Raw genomic sequence first — 20,185 nt, 5'->3', positions numbered from 1 at the left:
CAAGCAGCCACTCATGATGAGGGCTGACCTGCACTGACAAGGAGGAGGTAGATATTTTTAACAGCCGCTACGTGCAGTGTAGTGCGCACTGAGGAAAACAAAACAGTGTCACAACCGAGTCACGAGTGGGCCACGCGCGTGTGGAGGCGCAAGGGCAGAAAAAGGCCCCGGACTGGAGTCCAACAGACCGGCCGGGCCGGCTCAGATGGCTCAGATTGGGCACTGACCTCGATGCCGTCGATGTGGTCCATCGCCCGGCCTGAGGCCCGGCCTGGGCTAGCCTGGGCCCAGTCCCTTACCATCGGCCCAATTTAGACGCGGTGCGCGGTGCCCCCGGCCTGCTTCCGCAAACACGAGGCCTGCCGCTCACAGTGGATTTGCCACAACACCGGTGGAGGCGGTCAAAATTCCAGACGAATTTTTAACTTCAGTCGCTTGATGGGGCTCGAACCGAACGTGTGACCCCACCAATGGATTGCTCCCCGAACGAGGAACCCATTGGTGGGGTCACACGTTCGGTTCGAGGCGCGAGAGAACCTGGCCAGAGAAGCCGGCAATGTCTTTCACTAGAAACTGGGCGGCCCTTTCCCTTGGCACTTACCTGCCCGCACAGCATGCAACAAGCCAGGACCCCGAGAGACCACCAGTCCGCGGCGTGGCCATACGGCTCGCGGCTCAGCACCTCCGGCGCTGAGAAAATTATACCACTATTATATAGACGACACACATGACACTTTTTGACTTGAGAATACATTTTACCACAGGACCCAAAATGTGGAGTCAAGAAATGAAAGGAAGACTAGAAAATTCAAACTAGCTGATCCATCATCATTGTTACTAACATATTCTTTGGAAGCTTGAGGTCTTTGAGGTACTTACCAATGTATTGCAATGTACCACAGATAGTATTTGTGCGATCTCCATATCGTAGCCACTTAGCCAGGCCGAAGTCTATGAGCTGACAATGTCCGTCAGAGTCAAGTAAGATATTTTCTAACTTAAGATCACGATAAATGACACCAGCATTATGCAAAAAGTCTAGCGCAAGAGCCAGCTCTGCGACATAGATTTGTACTAAAGTTTCTGGTAATGTTATACATGAGCGACACAGGTCAAGAAGCTCGCCTCCACTTATGTAATCACTAACTGTAAGCACAAAGAGTCAAAATAAGTTGATGGAAATTCTGCATTAAAGTATATTTCAGCACATGAGACAGCTACTTAAAAATCATATTTTACCTATAAATAATTGTTTCCTGCTTTGCCAGTAAAAAGGGCAGTTAACAATGAAAGGATTGTGCCCACAAGTGGACTGAATTCTTGCTTCATCTTTCACTTGTTGAACTGCACTCTCAGAGATTATCTGCAATGAATACAGAACAAGATCAAGGCGATTGTACCATCTGACTGAAGACAAACAATTTTCAAGAAAACACAGAGTTGATGAATACCTTTGATTTAGAGAGAATTTTCATAGCATAATCATCGCCTGTGTCGATTTTCTTAACATGAAAAACTTGCCCAAAGGCGCCATAAGATAAAGGCTTTAAAACCTGCAGAGACAATGACAAAACTGAGAGAATTGACCAATCTTGTTTGATCCCATTCACATAAAAGTTAAAAGTGAAATATTTAAATTACCTGAAAACTACTCTCTGTTATTGGTCCTTTTATTTTAAATTCTGGTAAGAACACAGCTTCTATGTAGGGTACTGGCCAAGTGGCTTTTGCAATGTGGTATGGGTTGCTTAAAGTAGATTCTTTCCATCTGGAACAAAAAAAATAATCAAAGATTAGTGCTTAAATAACACTGGAATCCTCATTGATTTTCTATCTAATTTTCCCCTTATTACCTTCGTCGTGATACTCTTGACCAGGGTCTGGAAACACTGTACGATGAGTGCTGACTAGTACCACTAATGTATGAGCGCCCACTCCAGTTATTCACAAAACTTGCTAAGCTAAACTGTAAGAAAGGAACGGGCAGAATGATTACAACAAGCCAAAGTGCACAAAGTGTCACAATGAGCAACAGATGAATACAAATTCGGCAAAAACACAATTTACTTGGGACAAAAATTGAACTGCACTAGTTTGAAAGACCATGATGAAAAAAGGTACAAAATGAGAGCAAAGAATAAAATACTAGAAACTTGTCATGCAAAAATGTCATGTGACTTTTTAATTAAAAGGTTAGTACAAGGGTGTTAAATGCCACTCCCAAATTACCTGACTTAAATCTTGACGTTGCCTATAGATATCACCCCTGGAATGACCATAACAGGAAATGGACTTTTCGTTTAGGTTGCCCATTTGTTGGTTGCTGCAGTATTTTGGAGGGCATATCGACAATGTTTACAAACATTACGAAAATTTTGCCATTTTCAAAGCTCACCTGTTACTCCAGGCTGACAAACAGAAATATTAGCCACTTCACGTACAATAACTATTACAACCTCTATAATTCTTCTTGGAAAGAACGGCTGTACCACAGAAAAATTAATAAATTAACATCAAAATACTAAGCTGCCTTTATATGCAAAGAATCATAAGAAATTAAGGCATTAGACGTGACTGTTTAGTGTGCCAAGGATGGACAATCTGAACACTTTCTTGGGGCTGCCATCTTTTGTCAGCGCTCTTATGTCAAACTTAAGTTTCTAGTTATTGTGAAAAAAATAAAGAAATAGAGCATGTGTCAACATCTTTGACACACAAAAATGGATGATCTGAAGGATAAATTCAACTATGTCTACAGTTCTTCAGTCGAGAAAAAAGTGCAGATAAAAATGTGAGTTTATCTTGAGACTTCACACAGTATGAATTCCCTTGCACTCTAACCTAGACTTCTATTATGAGTGGAGCAATGATACCTTCTTTGGCTTTTAGGTCGTGCACCTATTATTCTCCTCTCGTTGACAACAGTTTATATTAAATGAATTGCTAATGTACCTTTTGCATGTCACGCCTCCAGCTAAGTTATTACTCTTCTTTCTTACAGCGGGACTCTAGATGGCAAGTGTTTGAAGCCTGAATATGACAAACTGTTACACAATCCTATGTTAGCATTTTCTGGTCTCTACAAAGAAAACTGTGCGGATCTGATAGTTGAATGTCAAGTTTTCTCAGAAGGGAGACCTTTGGCTCTACCCGTAACCACATCTTACAAAGCATTTTCATCTCGTTGGAGGTATGTTAAACTTTTATTTTGTGTTTTGATTTACCCTTTTCATTAACACTTTTGCCACTTTCTATTTCCAGCTGGAATGAATGGGTTGTACTTCCTGTCATGTTCTGTGATTTGCCTCGAGATGCACAGTTAGCCCTAACGATTTATGACTGTGTTGGACCCTGCAAGCTGCAGCCAGTTGGAGGGACAACTGTTATGTTATTTGGAAATCATGGTGTTTTCCGACAAGTAAGAATGTATTCTCTGCTTTCTTAGGTTTGAATAATTATCATTTTCAGCATGTGTAATAACTTTCGTTGGAAAGTTCTGTCTCATATTTTCCAATCACTCAGTTGCTTATTTTACTCTGTCTCAGGGTATGTTAGACCTGCGAGTGTGGCCTGATCGTGTGGCTGACGGCTCCTCACCAAGTTCTACTCCTGGTAAGGCTCGCAGCCATGGTAAGGAACAGATGCAGCGACTTTCCAAGGTATGTCATGCCTGGAGCCAGAGTGCTCTAGTCAAGCTTGGATAGTTTTCAACATGATGCTCTCCTGGTTGGTTCAATACAAGTAATCATCATGGTTTCTGATTTTTTCATTTCAGTTGTCTAAACGGCATAGAAATGGTTACTTACCAAAAGTTGATTGGTTAGACCGTTTGTCATTTAGAGAGATGGAAGTTATCAATGAGCGAGAGAAACGTAGCTCTGACTTTCTGTACTTGATGGTGGAATTTCCTCAGCTGAAACATGCTGGTAACCCTGTAAGTTACCTTCAAAACAAAAACTTCAACTTAAAGTTTTGGCACTGATCCTAACTGATCATGTATTTTCCAGCATTCTGTTGTATACTTTGAACCAGATGCCGACAACATTTACCCATTCCAAACTCAACCAGAAATTGTTACTGTACCAGATCATGAAATACTAGAGGTAATTTGCCTTCTTTTGTGTAGACATTTTTATTCATTTAAGTCTTTAGCTTATCTGTACATTAAAATGTGATTTAGGAAAACCTTGTGGAGAGCAAACATCATAAACTTGCTCGTAGTTTGCGAAGTGGAATGTCTGACAAAGATGCAAAGCCCAATGCAACTGTCCGTGACCATTTGCATAACATAGTTGCTTACCCTCCTACTAAAGTTCTGACAACAGAAGAACAAGACCTTGTATGGCGATTCCGATTTTATCTTAGCAATCAAAAAAAGGTAATACTACAATTTTAGTGAAGCTGAAAGCAGCCTGAATTAAAACTTACCTTTGGGTTATTAATGTCTTCATTTTTGTTTTAGGCTCTCACCAAATTTTTGCTGTGTGTAAATTGGAAACTCCATGCTGAAGTGAGACAGGCTCTGAGCATGTTGGAAATGTGGGTACCCATGGATGTTGAAGATGCTTTACAGCTGTTGAGCCCACAGTTCACGCATCCAGCAGTTCGGCGTTATGCAGTGTCTCGTTTACAGCAGGCACCAGATGAGGTATGAACAAAGCATGATTATCTGTTGATTTAAAATTTAATATTATATATGACTGGTAAATTATGTCTTTTATTAACAGGATCTGCTCTTATACCTACTCCAACTAGTGCAAGCTCTTAAATATGAAAATTTTGACGAAATAAATGCAGGCTATTCACGGGTTGTGAATTCCTATGGATCTCAGGAAGAAAAGGAAGCTCCCTCTGTTGTGTGCGAGTGTAGTGCCAGGTATCAAACTCATTTATCAATTAATTATTATTCTGTTTAAGGGTGAGAAGGAGAGTTGTGGGTTCTGCTTTCAATTCTAAACCTATGAATTTCCTGTATTTTTGCAGCAGTGCTGTTGATGTAGATTTGGAGAAGTCACATGTAGCTTCTTGCATCAACATCAGCTCGAGTTCAGCTGATAATTTAGCAAGTTTTCTTATCTACAGAGCTTGCCAAAACATGACGTTGGCAAATTACTTCTTTTGGTGAGACATTGCCTTGTGAAAATATGTGAGAGTCATGAATTATGATCTTGATGCAGCTTTCATATGAAACTCTAATATTTTAGGTATCTTGTTACTGAGAGTGAGTCCCACGAGAAGGAGCATGATGGAGGTATTTATCAAGACAACCCTGCAAGAGAAATGTATTGTACTGTTAAGAAGACTTTCCTGCAAGTATGTTTGTTTACTGAGATTATTCCTCATCTCTGGCTGTTTGTGTACATGAAATGTTTCCTCACTTGTGTATTTTTCAAAATTTTGCTTGTGTTGCAGACATTACAGAGAGGAAATAAAGATTGCCAACAACGTCGCATTATTTTAGCTCGGCAACAAATTTTTATCACTGAACTGGTGAAACTTGTAAAAATGGTTGCTCGTGAAAGTGGCAACCGTACCAAAAAGGTGTGTTCAGCCTATCACTAGAGAGTAGTATGTCTTTTTATCAATAACTTAAATGTGTTGTTAACTAACTGAGCTATTTTATCCTGATTAGATTGAGCGTCTACAATCATTATTTGTAGACTCTGAAACCTTTATGATTAACTTTGCCAACATTGAACCATTGCCATTTCCACTAAATCCAGATATTTATATCAAAGGTATTGTGGCTGAATCGTAAGTGTCAGATCAAAGTACTTTCTAAAACAATTATCTGTTCTCTGTACAATCTACCCCCGTAGTATAATTTATTTTTGCTTTCAGAGCAACATTATTTAAGTCTGCTCTAATGCCATCTCGTTTAACATTCCTTACAACTGACAACACTGAATATGTTGCCATATTCAAACATGGAGATGACCTTCGTCAGGATCAGCTCATTCTACAGAGCATATCACTCATGGACAAACTTCTTCGGCGAGAAAACTTAGATTTGAAGCTTACACCATATCGTGTCTTGGCCACCAGCACTAAACATGGTATGATAAATGTTTATGATTTCTAGTACAATTTTAAATCAGAATTCTTATGGTTTCTCCTGTTGTTTTTTAGGCTTTGTGCAATTCATTGACTCCCTGCCTGTTGCGGAGGTTCTTGCCTCTGATGGATCAATTCAGAATTTCTTCAGAAAGCACCATCCTATGGAAAGTGCTCCTTATGGAATCCAGCCAGAAATAATTGACAATTATGTTAGAAGTTGTGGTAAGATTATTTTTTAAGACTTTCATCAGCTCTCTTTTACTCAATGTACATATATCTAAGTTGTTCAATAATTTTTTATTTTTTTAAAAAATTTTTAGCTGGTTATTGTGTGATAACATATATCCTTGGAGTTGGTGACCGGCATCTGGACAACCTTCTCCTTACATCAGATGGAAAACTATTCCACATTGATTTTGGCTTCATTTTGGGGAGAGATCCTAAGCCACTTCCTCCACCAATTAAGCTTAGCAAGGAAATGGTTGAAGCTATGGGTGGAACAGAGTCTGATCATTACCATGAATTTCGCAAGCAATGTTATACAGCATTTCTACATTTACGCAGGTTTGGACATACTATCATGTTAACTATGTTTGATCATCTATCAGCACCTGTTTGCACCATTTCTTCTTGTTTTTCCTAACAGGCATGCAAATCTTATTTTGAACTTGTTCTCTCTAATGGTTGATGCCAGTGTGCCTGACATTGCCCTAGAACCTGACAAAGCAGTCAAGAAAGTTCAGGATAAACTCAGACTTGACCTGAGTGATGAAGAAGCAGTGCACTACATGCAAACTGTCTTGGATCTGTCTGTGACAGCTGTCATTGCAGTTATGGTGGAGAAATTCCACAAAATTGCCCAGTATTGGCGCACATAATAATTACTACTCTGTGATATTTCCTGTTGTCAAAATTGGGTATGAATTGTACTAAATATCTGTAAGAGATTTGTAAGACTGATGCTGTTCAGTTATTTGTAACAAGTCTTTGTGCAATCGATGTGTGTTCTACACTGTACTGTAGTTACAGTTCATTTTCAGCTGTGCATTGGTGAAGATGATTTTAACCCTGATCATTGAAATTTAAATACAATATATGTGATATTTTTTACCAACTGTATTGGTTTTACTTTCTCTGCAAGTGCCATGTTAATTAAATAAGCGCAAGTGCTTGAAAGCACAGAAATGACAAATATGCTTTTGAAATTCTTCATACTTTATTTTATGTTGAGATCAGTAAAATTCACATACATTGGTTAAATAAAAACCTGAGCAGCAGAGATACATAGGAAAAAAACTGAGGAGCCTACCGAGTACTGTTATCTCTCGACTTGTAAGATATTCCTCTGTTCTTCATATCTCGAATCGCAACTGGTGGCAACTTTCCAGACACAGATATAGCATAAATACCTTTGTTAAATCGATCTGTAAGAAAAGTTAAAAGATAATGGTACAACTTAACTCCACCATTACAATAAGACGGTGTAAAAAGAAACCTCAGACTTACTTATTCTTTGCCACTTAGCCACCCAGCTGTCATCAGGACTCATGAGAGAAATCATCCTGCACACAAAGAACTATAATCATACAAAGCTCTTACAAATCAACAACATTATTCGGAGAAAGACTGATACAAACCCATCAAAGTTGTTGCTAGTGCAGACAAAAACTTTTTCCCGGTCACTCTTCATGTGAAGAAATTCGTCACAATTTTCACAACCATCATTTTCAAATTGCTCTACATTCTGAAAAAGAGAAGAGATGCCTTAGCTCATTTCACGAAGTAAACACAGATTTCTGTCAGTTGAACAAGAAACTTCAAGCCGTCTTGAATGAAAGTAAACTCCGTAATAGATGGAGAAATCTCACAAAATAAAGTTAATGACGAATAAAATAATAATAACCCATGCCTTACAAAATCAAAAGAAAGCTGTGCAAATGAAGATTTAAGACTGGTTATAACCTAACATTGCACACAAACCTTGATAAGTGAACAGCTAAGACAAGCGCGCAGGTGGCGCAAATCTTTAGGAATAGTATCTAGTGACATTGTTGATTGAGACTACAAGGAGGAAGTCACTAAGAGTGAGGCAGACAGCACGGAGCACGAAATTCACACTTCTAGTTTTCGTGTGTTTACAGTTTTAAAAGCGCGGACTGCGGACTCGAACAACGAACGATGGATCGAAAGATAACGACACGGACGTCGATGTATCGAACTGTTTTGATCACTGCCGCTAGAGTGCGCCACCCTCCACGTTAAATTTAGAGACAAAAGATGTCTGCTCAGTCTAGAAGTCTTTTGAAGAAAACCTGGGTAAACATTCGTCCTGGATTGTCTTGGGTGATTTAAAAGGTAAACAGTTGTGTGCGGCCTGAGCTCCATTTAATTTCTGTTAGGCTTGTCGTTTAATAACATTTTAGTTTTTACCTCACTCCAAAATGTGACAGAAAGGTTATGTATTCATACTGATGTTGTCTTCTACTTGATATGTTTCTTGTCAATTAATTTTGTATGTCCACTTTTACTTAGTGATATCATGTCAGGCATACCATTGCTCTTCTCTAACACTGTTGTCAATTGAGATGAAAATTTGTCACCCATTGTCATTCAGTTAATCTTACATCTTTGAAATAATTTATCTATTTGTTCCTTCCCTCATCATTTTTCCGCCTGTGTTGTGTCCTTGCCAAGGTTTCTATGTCTAACAAAGAGCCCCTGATTTTGGTTTGCCCCTTCCCTTTTTTCACCCCTTGAAAAGTTCTAAATTGCATGTTACATAACCAACTGTCATATTTTATACGTCTTTGAGCTTTATGATTATTTAGTAGCGCCTTTCTTTAACGCTGTTGTGGTTTGGAATTTTTACAGCTGGCCCCACGCGATGGGTGCCACAGAAGGGCAACAAGTATTTGAACTCAAACGTATCCTTGCTGTCGAAAACATTCAACTGAGTGCTCGCTCTCAAGCAAATACAAGACAAATTATTGCCTTAGTTACTCAGTAAGTATCAGTGAGACATTTTTCATGAGCCTTATACACTTATTTTGATTTCACTTTTCATCCTATATAATTTTCTGTTCTTAGGAATGGTGATCTCATTCTGTATTATACTAATGGAGAAGCACCAGCAGTATTACGAAGAGTACCATGGTTTTTGGAGAGAGAAAAAAGGATAACATCTTTAGCTTTTGACCCAGCTGGTTCATGGCTTTTAGCCACAGGTATAGTTTTATTTTGAAATCTATTTTCAAGTTTTAAAATACACAATTTACAAGGTTTCTTTTCATGCTCCTAGGATGGGATGGATTTCTACATATAGTTCCTACATTATCATTAGTGGACCCTAAATCAGTCTCTGACCAGAGCTGGAATCCCTTAGACCTGACTACGTTTCCATCTGTTACTAACTCACCGCCAACATGCTGTGTGTGGTGGCAAAGCACTGCCTTAGGACATCAGGTACACGTGCCAAAGCATTCTTTCATGAATACAGCACTGAAAAGGTTAGCCTTTGCAGGCCAACTAACTCAAATCTTTCTGTTACAGATGGGATTAGTTGGTACAGAATCAGGCGATATAGCCTTAATAAATCTCAATACTGGACAACGTCTTGGAACTCGGAAAATTTCTGGCTCTCTATCAATGCTTCATATTTGCCATGACAATTCTGACTCTGCATACCTTTTGGTAAATGCTTTCTGCATCAAAGTTAATTTTAAACTTTGGGAGGTACCAAACAGTAATCTTACACCCATTTGCATTTTGATTTTTAGATGACTTGCGAAGATCGTCAACAATGGCGAGTTCTTCTAGAAGACAGGGATGGTAGCTGGTTTTGGCCTGAAGAGCCAGGACGTGGTTCTAGTCGATCATTGATGAGGTTAGCCTTTTTAAGTCACAGTGTCAGTTTTGTTTTTGTGAAATGTTGGATGATACATAGAGTAAGATGTCATTTATGGTTTGGTTTTGTTATTTCATTGTAGGGAAGAGATGAATGGTCTCTCACCAGCTCCATCTGCTAGGTCAAGACTTCAAGGTTTGAAACAAATGTCAGTGGAGAAATTAGCAATCATCAGACAGCGGCTTGCTGAAACACGGTCCAAAACCACTACATCTAATCTTTCTACAAGTTCTAATGTGACAAGTAGAAGAGGTGTGTTTTACATGAAAAGTTGCCTATAAATTCCTGAGATAGGGTTCTGTGTAGAATGTTAATTTAATTATGTGATGCAGGAAGTGGCAGTAGTGATGGCTCAGCGCGCAGCTCTGATGCTTCCACTCCCAATAGTAACTCTGCACCTCAAGTTGAAAATTTGCGATGGATAGTAAATGCATTCTTATGGCCCCAGACACTCAGGGGCCGCGAGGTTCTTTCCGCATATCATGCACAATCCAGCTTTGTATCTGTAAGGACTGTTACTTTTATTATGCTGGCATAGGGCACAATTTGAATTCTAACTGAATCTGTTCATTTTTACAGATGTACAAAATAAAGGATTTAGAGCAGCCTCCTGCTTATGGTCACAAGTTGTCTTTTCCGTGTCGAGATATGTTAGTGACTGAACGTTTCCTTTATTTGACTGACACAACAGCTAAGCGCTTCTCTGTAGTATCAAGTAAATTATCTGAATGCAGGAGGCATGATGATTTGGTAAGAACATAGAAATGAAAATTCCTCTTTCTGCTTCAGTGAAAGTGGTGGATGGAGTTTCATCCTTTAAAACTTTAATTTTGTACAGGAACTTAGTCCAGAATCAGTCGTTGACTCATTTGAGTTCCCTGGAGAGGAAAGAATCATCGCACTGTATAAAGTTTCACACTCCAAAACGTATCAAGGCGGTTCTGTACCAGTGGTCTCTGCAAGTGGTTTAAATGTTAAATCTTCAAAATACTTACATCAAGAGGTAAAACTTCTTTTGATTCTACTTAAGCATATAAATTTCACTAAGGTAATATTATTAATAGTATTTTCTTCTTTATTTTATGTTTTGAAGAACACTGCAGCAAAATCTGCTAAAGAGGCACCTAAGTCACATGAGCAATGGCTTGATCAAGAGGTGGAACGTTTAAGAGGACCAGCCATAGACACTTGCATTGTTGTCACCAGTCATAGTATTTACCACGTTGTCCTGAAGCAATGTGCAGTGAGGAAGGTTCTGAATCACCTTCTTGCAGGTCAGTACAGTGGTGTCTTTTATTCATCTCCAGTGTGTGTTCAGCAGTGTCTAGGGGGTCTCGTCTGTTGATGCCAAGTAATGTTGGACTTGATTCAAAATCCACAATGTAACCTTCACATAGTATATCTGAGCTGACTTTCTTCTAGGTGTGGACCCAGATAAAGCAGGCCAGTTATTATGTGCTGAATCATTATCACGAATGTTTGTACTTGACCTGCAAAGATTGCTGGAGCTGGCAGGTGACATACAATTGTTCAAAGGATGTTATGTCAAAGCCATTGAACTGTACAAGTTAGCCAGAGTAGGTTGCTCTTTTCTTTGGCAAAGTAAATTTATTGTTTGTTTGTATTTTCATATCTTAACAAAGACAAATTGTTCTTCTTGTCAACAGTGCCGACAAATCAAGTGGATTGTGAAGCTTGCTGCTGGCGGCCATTCTGGCCAGCTATTGATTGCCCTTCAGGAGGGTGCTCTAACAGCTAATTCTCAGGATGCTAATCCTGTGGAACGCTGTCAGCTTTCAAATCTTGCTGTCCTCTGCCAAGCTCAGCAGTACCTATCTACCGAATCCCCTCAATTATTTAGTGGTTTTATGTAAGTGTGTCACTGCTTCTATCATTGTATTTCAATTTCCATTTTAAGTTCTCGTAAGTAACAGTTTTTTTTTCTGCAGAAAATTTTTAAAGTTGAACCAATATTATGACGAGCAAATGGCTGTGAATATTTTTGGTCAAAACCATTTATGGCCCTTTCTTAATGAACTTGCTTGTTATCGTGGGCTCCTCCCTGAAGTTTTAGAAGCCCAAGCAAAGATGATGTCCCATGCTTTGTCTGAATGTGATGTAACTCAGAAACAGAAACAGCTTCTTTTGATGACTCAAAGTAGGTTTTCATTTCTTTTAACTGTACTCATGTGTATCTTTCAAATTCTAGCTGCATCATTCTTGTGCTTTTGTGTTGACAGCGGGATTTTGGGAATCTGTAAGTGAAGGCTGTCTTAGGGAGGCTTTTCTGCAGAGGCCTCAATTTGTTCGTATCCATTCTAGTTTTATTAAGTCTTGCCTTGGTCATTTAGAGTTGGATGTTTTGAAGGTAAGGTTGAAAACTTACTGTTCTAAAAATTATTTTGCTTGCTCCTGTTTTTTTTTACCGTTTTGGGGAACTGGTTACAGCGTCTTGCTGCTCTTTATGATCCAACACATCCGGCTCTTCGTCCTGGTCTTCTTCAGTTATTTAGGAGCACTCGGTCACGGGAAGGCAGCAACGAAAGAGAGTTGTCTGTTTCCTTTGATAGTGCCTCTGTCAGCTCCTACTCTAGTGATTTTGTTGAGCCAACTGTAGCAGTGTCTGTAAGTTTTTCTTTTCTTCTCATGCCATTCTTTTTGCATTAAAGACTTTAATTGTTTGCTTTATTTACATACTATTTTGTTTTTTGAAGGAGAATGTAGCAGTGATGGAGGACCTGGTCATGACATTTATGCTGCTACTGTTCCAAATTTGGCACAAAAGCCATGATTTTGAATACAAGCCTGATCTTGCTGCCAGTGTTGTTCGATTACCAAAGCGAACTAATGATTCTCCACCATCTCAGGTGAAATTTTATGACAACTGTTCAAAGCGCCAAATTTGTTATTATGAAAATCGCTCTTTAAAATTATTATGTCAAATTACAGGGAGTGGAAGTTTTATCATTAGTTACTTGTGAGTTGTCAGCTGGTTATGGCCATGCTGCTTTAGTTAGAAACTCTGGACTCTTTACATGGGGCCGTAACAACCATGGATGTGTAGGGATGGGACCAACTATGAACCGCCTGAGCCAGCCTCGACCAATTCTGACATTTAATTCACTGCGAACACATGTGCTTAGTGTGGCTTGTGGGCAAAATCATACACTGGCTCTGACAGAAAATGGGGTAAGTAATGGTACATTAGATTTGTGAATGTAGATGTGGTTTCGTGTTTCATCACATGTTTTAAATTTTTTTGTAGCTATATTCTTGGGGTTCATCTACTTATGGCCAATTGGGACTTGAAAATATTGTCCAGTCTCCCTACCCAAGGCTAATGACATCACTGTTGGATCATAGAATTGTTGCAATATCAGCTGGGCAGTATCACTCTCTGGCCCTTACCTCAACAGGCAGGTAAGAACAGTTTCAGGCGTTTCAGGCATTTACAGTATTTATACTTTACGCATGATATTGTTGTATTTGTAAGACAGAAATTTATTGCATTTTCTAGAGTATTTTCTTGGGGATGGGGTGTTCATGGTCAACTTGGACATGGCTCTGTTGAAAATCAACCAGTTCCAAGAATAATATCAGCATTTAATGGCCAAGTAAGTCTTAAATTTTTAGAACAGTTTTTATGAGTGTGTGTAGTATCTTCTGGCTCACCATTTCAATTTTAATTTAATTTCAGGTTGTAAATGCAATTGGTGGAGGCCATGCTCATAGTTTGTTCTTGCTAAGCTCTGGTCAGGTCTTTGCATGTGGTTCAAGTGTATTTGGACAATTAGGAACTGGTAACAACATCAAAAGCAGTTTGCCGACTCCAGTGTGCAATCTTCCTGAAAGTATTACTACAATCGCAACTGGCTATTTTCACAATGTAAGATCATCTTTCTTGCTTTCTTTGTTGCCAATTTCAACAGGTTTTAATTCTTCTCTAAATTTTTTTGCAGTTGGCTATCAGTAAATCAAACAGATTGTATGTGTGGGGCTCCAGTCCACAAGTGTTACGTATGCAAGCACAGGCCCAAAAGAAGGCGAGAATGTTATTACAGCAACAAATCCTGCAGCAGCAGCAACAGCAGCAGCAACAGCAATTGCAGAAACAGCAACAGCTTAGTGAAAAAGATTCCAAGAAACTCACTTGTGAAGATCAGGATTCTAACGGAGATACACAAGATGATCAATTCCAAATAATAACATTGAGAGACTGTCAAGACAACACTGATGAAATTTCTGAAAACCAGTCAGATGTTGCCACTCAAGAATCTGACAAATCTGAAAGTCCTCCATACTCAAAAGTTACCAACAATGTTCGTTTGAATGGGCCACAAGACATATTTATCGATCCTTTGAATGCAACATGCATGTTTCCTGCCACAGAACTTTGCCAGCCACAAGCAGCAAGTAATGGTACCAGTCCTGACACAGAAGCTGTTTCCACAAATTCACAGTCACAGGAGAATGAGGAAACTGAAGTCCTTGCTAAAGCTGCACTCCCTATCCCTGATTTATTGGCAGAGGCAGTACCCAAAGTTGTTGTTGACTTAGTTCACACTGTCAAACTAGCTGCATCGACTCCAGTAAGGCAATGATTCGTTTTTGCATCAAGTTGCATAAATATGAACAGGTGTCACCAGAATCTTGTACCTTTTTTAGGTGAGTGCTCCAGTTCCTCCAGTTGAAAGGCCAATTGTTCCTTCGGTAAATATGGATGCCGAGACATCTCAAAGTCATCTTTTGCCAGCCCTTGTTGACACGTCTCTGGTTGAAGGCTTGATTGCTGAGGTATTTATCATGTGCTATGTTTTCCTCTGTATGAATGTTTCTCAAATTTGCTTCACTTTGTTATTGTGAATTGTCTTCAGATTGCTTGTGGGTGTCATCACTCTGCTCTTGTGACGGAGGAAGGCCGGGTGTATACATGGGGACGTAATATTGATGGACAGTTAGGACATAGTGGTCGAAAAGAAACTGCTATCCCTACTCTTGTGCCTGACTTACGAGCTGCACAAATTGCTTGTGGTGCTGACTTTACTTTAGCATTGCATGCCGATGGGCAAGTATTCGGATGGGGAAGCAATGCAACTGCACAGGTAAGTTTTCACAAACTACATTTTCTCCTCTCACAGATTTTCCACCCCAAGATTTTCTAATATTCCTATTAAATTTTTCACCTTTAGATTGGTCGGATGCCTCAAAAAGAGCCCAACAAGGGTTTAGAGGGAAAGACAATCATGTTAAATACTTCCAAACGAGTGATAAAAATCCCTAACAGTGCAAATAATCGAATTGAAAGCCCTCAAGAGATTCAGGGGATTCCACCTAGTAGCCCCACTCCTGCGTATTCTAGTGCTACACTTAGTGCTGCGCCTGCGGCTGCATGGGTAAGCTATCTGTTTCCAAAAGTTGGTCACATGATAGAGCGTAAAATTTTATCATTAAAAAATTGTTACTATTTTGCAGGCAACTGAATTGGCTACCGTTGAGCAGCCACCATACGGTTCACTGACTCTGCATTGGGCATTACACCGTTTCTTCCCTTATTACAGCTCCGGATCATTACTGCATAAGGTAATTCATTTCCGTCATCATAACCCTTCTCAAGCCTAAGATATTTATTTTACTCATTTGTTTAATATTTTTATTGCATGTTTCAGAGTTTGCAGCATGGCAACCTGCAGGCTGCTGGACGCCTTTCCCTTCTGGCTAAAAATATCCCAGCATCTCTTGGTTATCATATGGATGCTTTCATCCGAACCTGGAACCAGAAGTCACTCACAGGCACAAATATTAACACCATGTCTAAGATGAAGTCACCCTCCCCCATGGGGAATCTGAAACTTGAGGATCAACAGGACTCACCTGTTAAAGGTTCAAGCGACACATCAGAACATACTTCATCATCAACAGCTACTTTGAATGATGAAAATGGTGGATCGTCTCAAAGTGATAATTCTGAAATGCATGCTTTTGCTGTGCAAGGCGGCAACGAAGAAATGTCTGAGGGGACTGATTCTGAGAATACCAAATCCAATCAGCAGCCTTCAGATGAAACATCAAGTATGGCCTCTGTAAGTTTGGAGGAACAAGACATTGCCCCACCTAAATCTGGTTCCCAGGTCGATATAACTAAGGAATCAAATGAGGAAAAGAACAATGCAGTCACAGAGGATGGAAATCATGTTGACAAGCAGGACATAAAGCAAGCAAAGCAATATGGCTGGTTGCAGCATGAAATATTCCGACTTATTCAGTTGCATATGAATTTAGTGGAGGAGGAGGAACAGGATGAGTCAGTAACCTCACTGCTATTGCAAAAGGTAAATGTACATTTCAAATTTTAAAATTTATGTTTGTTCATATGGTGGCATTGTGAGTGAACCTCTGTTTTATTATATTCTATTTAATTTGATTTTCTATTTAGATTGTCACATTTTGGGTTAAAGAGAATATACCATCTTCTATTCTTGAGCAACTACTACAGCAGCATTGGAAAGAATTGGCATATCCTTTTGCAAATTTGATATTTTGGTATGGTGTCTTCAATTCTATTTTACGGTAGTAGTTACTTGCTGCAATGTGTGTTGAAGTCTAAATGAGCATTTCATTTTCAGCTCTGATTTGGATGGGAGTGAGAAGCTCATCGAATCTCTGTCAACATGCTTCATGATGAAATTATGTTCTTCGATGGTAACCCAGCTGAAAAACAGTAAGTCCTCAATGAATTGTATCAATTACTTGTTTGAGTCTCCAACATTGCTAACTCTAGCTTATTTTCCTTTAGAAGGCGAGTGTTCTGAGTTAAATACTCTGCTGATGCGCTTGATGTCTCAAAAAGGTTTATGGAAACCGTCAAATGACACATCTGGAGTGACCATGGATCAACTAGTTGAACATTTAACTACTAATGCAGCAGGCAGAAGAGCCCTCCATATTGAACCACTTCATGTAAGTCATTGATGGCTCTAGAGATGCCTGTTGGAATTCAGAAGAACCTAATCTACTTTCTTGAAAACAGGATTCTCTGGACAACAACAACATCGTTGCTTTTTCCTGTGGTCATCAATTAAATTGGCATGACTATAATGCTGAGGTTGCAGCAGCACAAACAGAGGGCTCAGCGTTGGCTGGTGTCCTCTCTGATGGTGAAGATGCCGTTTTCCAGCATGCCTGCCCATCCTGTGTGGCGCAGTACTTGCTACGTATTAAACTGTGATGCATACTGTACTCACATTGTTCACAAACCCTATTTTATTTTAAAGTTTGAGAGATTTTTATGGTGAAGTAATTGATCATGTCAGATTTTATGAACTGTGCTCAGTTAGAGTTGTTAAGGAGTCATGAATTTCAGAATGTTAGGTCTACACCATTTGAATGTTTTTGTATTCTTTTGAGGCAATTGCCTACCTGCAAGCTCATTAATTAGACTGTGGAGCAAGAATTTCTGTATATTATTAAACTCAATCTCCTGGATAGAAAGCTCAAATTGACCACTATATTAATGTTTTTATTTTATATTGGATCAAAATGGATCAATGCTGCAAAGCTACTGTATTTGATTATGACTTAATTGATAAGATGTTCAAAAGAGTGAACAGCCTGAAGTTGACAGAACAAGTTATAGCTGTCAAATACTTACCAATGTAAACTCAGTGAAGACTCGTTTTTTTACTGCTTTTGAGTATTTTCTTCAACTTTGTCATTACATTACTTGTAATGCGCTTGAGTTTTATTACCTTTTCTTACTGTAAGGCTACTTAAAGGGATGTTCTTGGTAAATTTTATTCTTTGTATGATTGCCTTTTTCTACTTAGATAAAGTTGTCCATAATTAAGTGGTATTTTGTAAAAGAAAGAAGTTCACAAAAGTTCTTGCTGTTTCATCAATTTTGTACATTTACCTGCTGTCATTTGCATTGTTAACAATGATGTTCAAACAGTGGTAATAATAATAATAATAATATTGGAATGGGCTGAGCAGTCGAATGCGAATGAGAACTCTGTGATACAGAGGATAAAACCTCCATGGGGCCACAGGCAGAAGGTTTCCATACTGTAAGGTGCTGTTCCTTATACTTTTGCCCATAAACTTTTTTTTTAATCATTTTAAGAATTTTGCTTAAACAGTTGAACTTTTGCAATTTTTTAAAACTCATTTGTTTAGTATGGAATCTTTGTATGACATGTTTTTAGGACATTTAAAGGTTTCGAACTTCTGAACGATTACGTAACAGCTGGAGTCTGCTTATTTTGTGGTATCGCAGTTCAAGTTTGAACAGCTTATTCTAGCCTATACCGTTCCTTTTCATCTTGAGACATTTTGGTGCCGTAGTGCACTTAATTTTGTGTTAATAATTAATTTAGTAAACTTGGTTTAATTTGCTTAACTTGATGTGTGATGAAAATGTGATAGTATGTTTTTAAGTAAGAGGTCTTAACTGCTGTGATGAGGATGCTGCTTGCATAATTGCTTAAAAATTTGCTTTGATGATAGATTAGTTTGTTTTTTTGTTTTGTTTTTTTTCTTCAAGTCATTGTCCTGCCCACCTTCATGAAAATAATGTTTGTATCCTGTAGTTTCAAAGATGGTAACTGTTTTGTTGATGTGCATTGTTTTGTCTAATGTGTCCATGATGAATTGACTGTTAAAGTTATGGACGGCATTCATTCAGTTCTAAGTCGCACTGGTGAAGCCAATTTTGAGGTCCGGAAACAAGGGTGCGCCTTCGTCTATGTGTAAAGTAGATGGGATTCTATTGAGAAAGCCACAGTTTTTTCATGGGTACATGACTGAAGCGCCAACTTCCAGATTGGAAGCTGAAGTCCAAGGCTTCCATTATTTCTAAAACTTCACAGACAAGTCTATAAGAAAAGCTTTATCTTGTTTAAACTCGCTAGTAAGAAGTATTAGTTATTAAAATTTGAGGCAGTCTTGATGGCGTTATTATTATTAATATTTCTTATTCAAGTGTGTCTGAGCCTATGCTTTTGTAAGTTGTTGTTCCCGTTTACAATTGGTTTGGTTTTACAATTATTTTATCCTATCCCCTCTTTTGTACAACACTTAAAAAGTAACAATTATGCCGACTGAGCTTGTCTGTATTAAAGGGTGATGTTAAGTAGCTTCCATTAGCAACTGTTTTGAGGCACATGCCATGTCCTGAGTGCCATTGGTGCCATCCTCATCTTTATTTCTCTATTGATACAGTTTGTCCATGATGCAAGTTTAGTTTGATTATTTTAATTGCCTCTGGGGATTCCCCCTTTTCTAGTCAAAATCCAGTTGCCACTTAACATTTTAGAAAAGGAAGCTAAAGTTCAAATACCCCGCTGCCGTTGCCACGCACTGTAGGAAAAGTAGAAATCCTTCATTTGTTTGAAGAGGTTTAAGTCTGTACAATTGTACAAATTTTGCGTTGTGGGGTAGATTGAGTAATTGAATGGATGACACCTGGGCTTTTTTTAAGTTTTTTATTTTAAATTTTATTTTATATTCTAAGGATGATGTACATGTTGTATTCATTGGGGTTTGAATGACGATTGTCAAGAAGAGAAATTTTCATTGGATTTTGTCCTATCCAGTCTTTTTACTTTGCTTCTGAGCTTACTAAATTATAGTTTCAATGTTAATCTTATTTCTAATGGCCTCAGCATTAATGAAACTCATTTATAAGTAATTTGAGAATTTTCCTTTATCTCTATTGGAACATAAATTTTTGTAAGATAAGAATGACTTATCTACCTCTGTAATTTAAGACATAGATGGTCTTTCAGATCTGACTTGTCATTTTTGTCTAATGCACCATCATATATCATAATCAATGTGACTGTCCTGTCTTGAGCTTAAAATTGTATTACAATGAATCGCACAAAAGCTACTTCCTTGACAAATCTTAGTGTATGCTGCCATCCAGGTCCGGAGGTCCGTCCATCTGGATGCCTCCTTTTTGCCCGTGCATGCATGCATAGTCAGGGTCAGAAATCTCATTTGGACGTGGCTTGTTACAATGGGCGGACCCCCAGTCCTAAAGGGTTAATCTGATGTTGTACCCTGCTCTCTATTTTTAAACCTAATGACTGTCAGGTTCAGGATATAGCTCTCTCTGACGGAAGTTAATAAAGAGACGTGTTACATGGTGCATCTCATTCATCCTCTTCCCATTGGTTCGAATTGAGTCTTATTATACCTTCCATGTTTGAAAGACAGTGAGGAACT

General features: G+C 38.8%; 4 protein-coding genes across 4 annotated transcripts in view; 2 read left to right on the top strand and 2 right to left on the bottom strand.

Annotated features, from left to right (window-relative positions):
- LOC117645072 (serine/threonine-protein kinase S6KL) overlaps positions 1-2,423 on the bottom strand; it is a 29,665-nt gene extending 27,242 nt beyond the window's left edge. The window contains exons 1-7 of the mRNA XM_034384979.1: positions 2,230-2,423; positions 1,854-1,966; positions 1,642-1,768; positions 1,452-1,553; positions 1,240-1,363; positions 880-1,146; positions 602-690 (exon numbers count right to left, since the gene is read on the bottom strand). Coding sequence (XP_034240870.1) covers positions 602-690; positions 880-1,146; positions 1,240-1,363; positions 1,452-1,553; positions 1,642-1,768; positions 1,854-1,966; positions 2,230-2,313 — 906 coding nt within the window. The 5' untranslated portion in view covers positions 2,314-2,423. The remainder of the gene's footprint in view (positions 1-601; positions 691-879; positions 1,147-1,239; positions 1,364-1,451; positions 1,554-1,641; positions 1,769-1,853; positions 1,967-2,229) is intronic.
- Positions 2,424-2,598: 175 nt separating this feature from the next.
- Positions 2,599-7,172, top strand: LOC117645070 (phosphatidylinositol 3-kinase catalytic subunit type 3). The gene is made up of 17 exons (XM_034384977.1): positions 2,599-2,791; positions 3,002-3,190; positions 3,262-3,418; positions 3,546-3,659; positions 3,776-3,934; positions 4,008-4,103; positions 4,181-4,378; positions 4,463-4,648; positions 4,728-4,876; positions 4,984-5,121; positions 5,205-5,313; positions 5,413-5,541; positions 5,633-5,754; positions 5,842-6,056; positions 6,130-6,279; positions 6,378-6,621; positions 6,704-7,172. The coding sequence occupies exons 1-17, from the start codon at positions 2,721-2,723 to the stop codon at positions 6,933-6,935; spliced, it is 2,658 nt and encodes an 885-aa protein (XP_034240868.1). The 5' UTR covers positions 2,599-2,720; the 3' UTR covers positions 6,936-7,172.
- A 79-nt stretch (positions 7,173-7,251) lies between these two features.
- On the bottom strand, positions 7,252-8,255 carry LOC117645077 (transcription elongation factor SPT4). The gene is made up of 4 exons (XM_034384986.1): positions 8,038-8,255; positions 7,695-7,801; positions 7,564-7,619; positions 7,252-7,481 (listed from the first exon to the last, which is right to left on the bottom strand). The coding sequence occupies exons 1-4, from the start codon at positions 8,104-8,106 to the stop codon at positions 7,363-7,365; spliced, it is 351 nt and encodes a 116-aa protein (XP_034240877.1). The 5' UTR covers positions 8,107-8,255; the 3' UTR covers positions 7,252-7,362.
- Positions 8,256-8,278: 23 nt separating this feature from the next.
- LOC117645069 lies at positions 8,279-20,101 on the top strand. Its single transcript, XM_034384976.1, has 31 exons — positions 8,279-8,412; positions 8,929-9,060; positions 9,145-9,281; positions 9,356-9,519; positions 9,607-9,747; positions 9,834-9,940; positions 10,044-10,213; positions 10,294-10,466; positions 10,541-10,711; positions 10,800-10,964; positions 11,055-11,235; positions 11,384-11,538; positions 11,629-11,831; positions 11,911-12,119; positions 12,202-12,329; positions 12,410-12,586; positions 12,676-12,828; positions 12,911-13,150; positions 13,227-13,381; positions 13,479-13,575; positions 13,659-13,847; positions 13,921-14,550; positions 14,627-14,755; positions 14,836-15,063; positions 15,151-15,354; positions 15,434-15,541; positions 15,628-16,290; positions 16,395-16,501; positions 16,585-16,679; positions 16,755-16,918; positions 16,989-20,101. Exons 2-31 carry the CDS (start codon positions 8,942-8,944, stop codon positions 17,184-17,186), a joined length of 5,760 nt encoding a protein of 1,919 aa, XP_034240867.1. The 5' UTR covers positions 8,279-8,412; positions 8,929-8,941; the 3' UTR covers positions 17,187-20,101.
- The last annotated feature ends 84 nt before the right edge of the window (positions 20,102-20,185 follow it).

Source organism: Thrips palmi, unplaced genomic scaffold (assembly GCF_012932325.1).
Source record: "Thrips palmi isolate BJ-2018 unplaced genomic scaffold, TpBJ-2018v1 HiC_scaffold_18, whole genome shotgun sequence".
Classification (NCBI taxonomy): Eukaryota; Metazoa; Arthropoda; class Insecta; order Thysanoptera; family Thripidae; genus Thrips; species Thrips palmi.
This window is presented reverse-complemented; position numbering and strand designations above follow the sequence as displayed.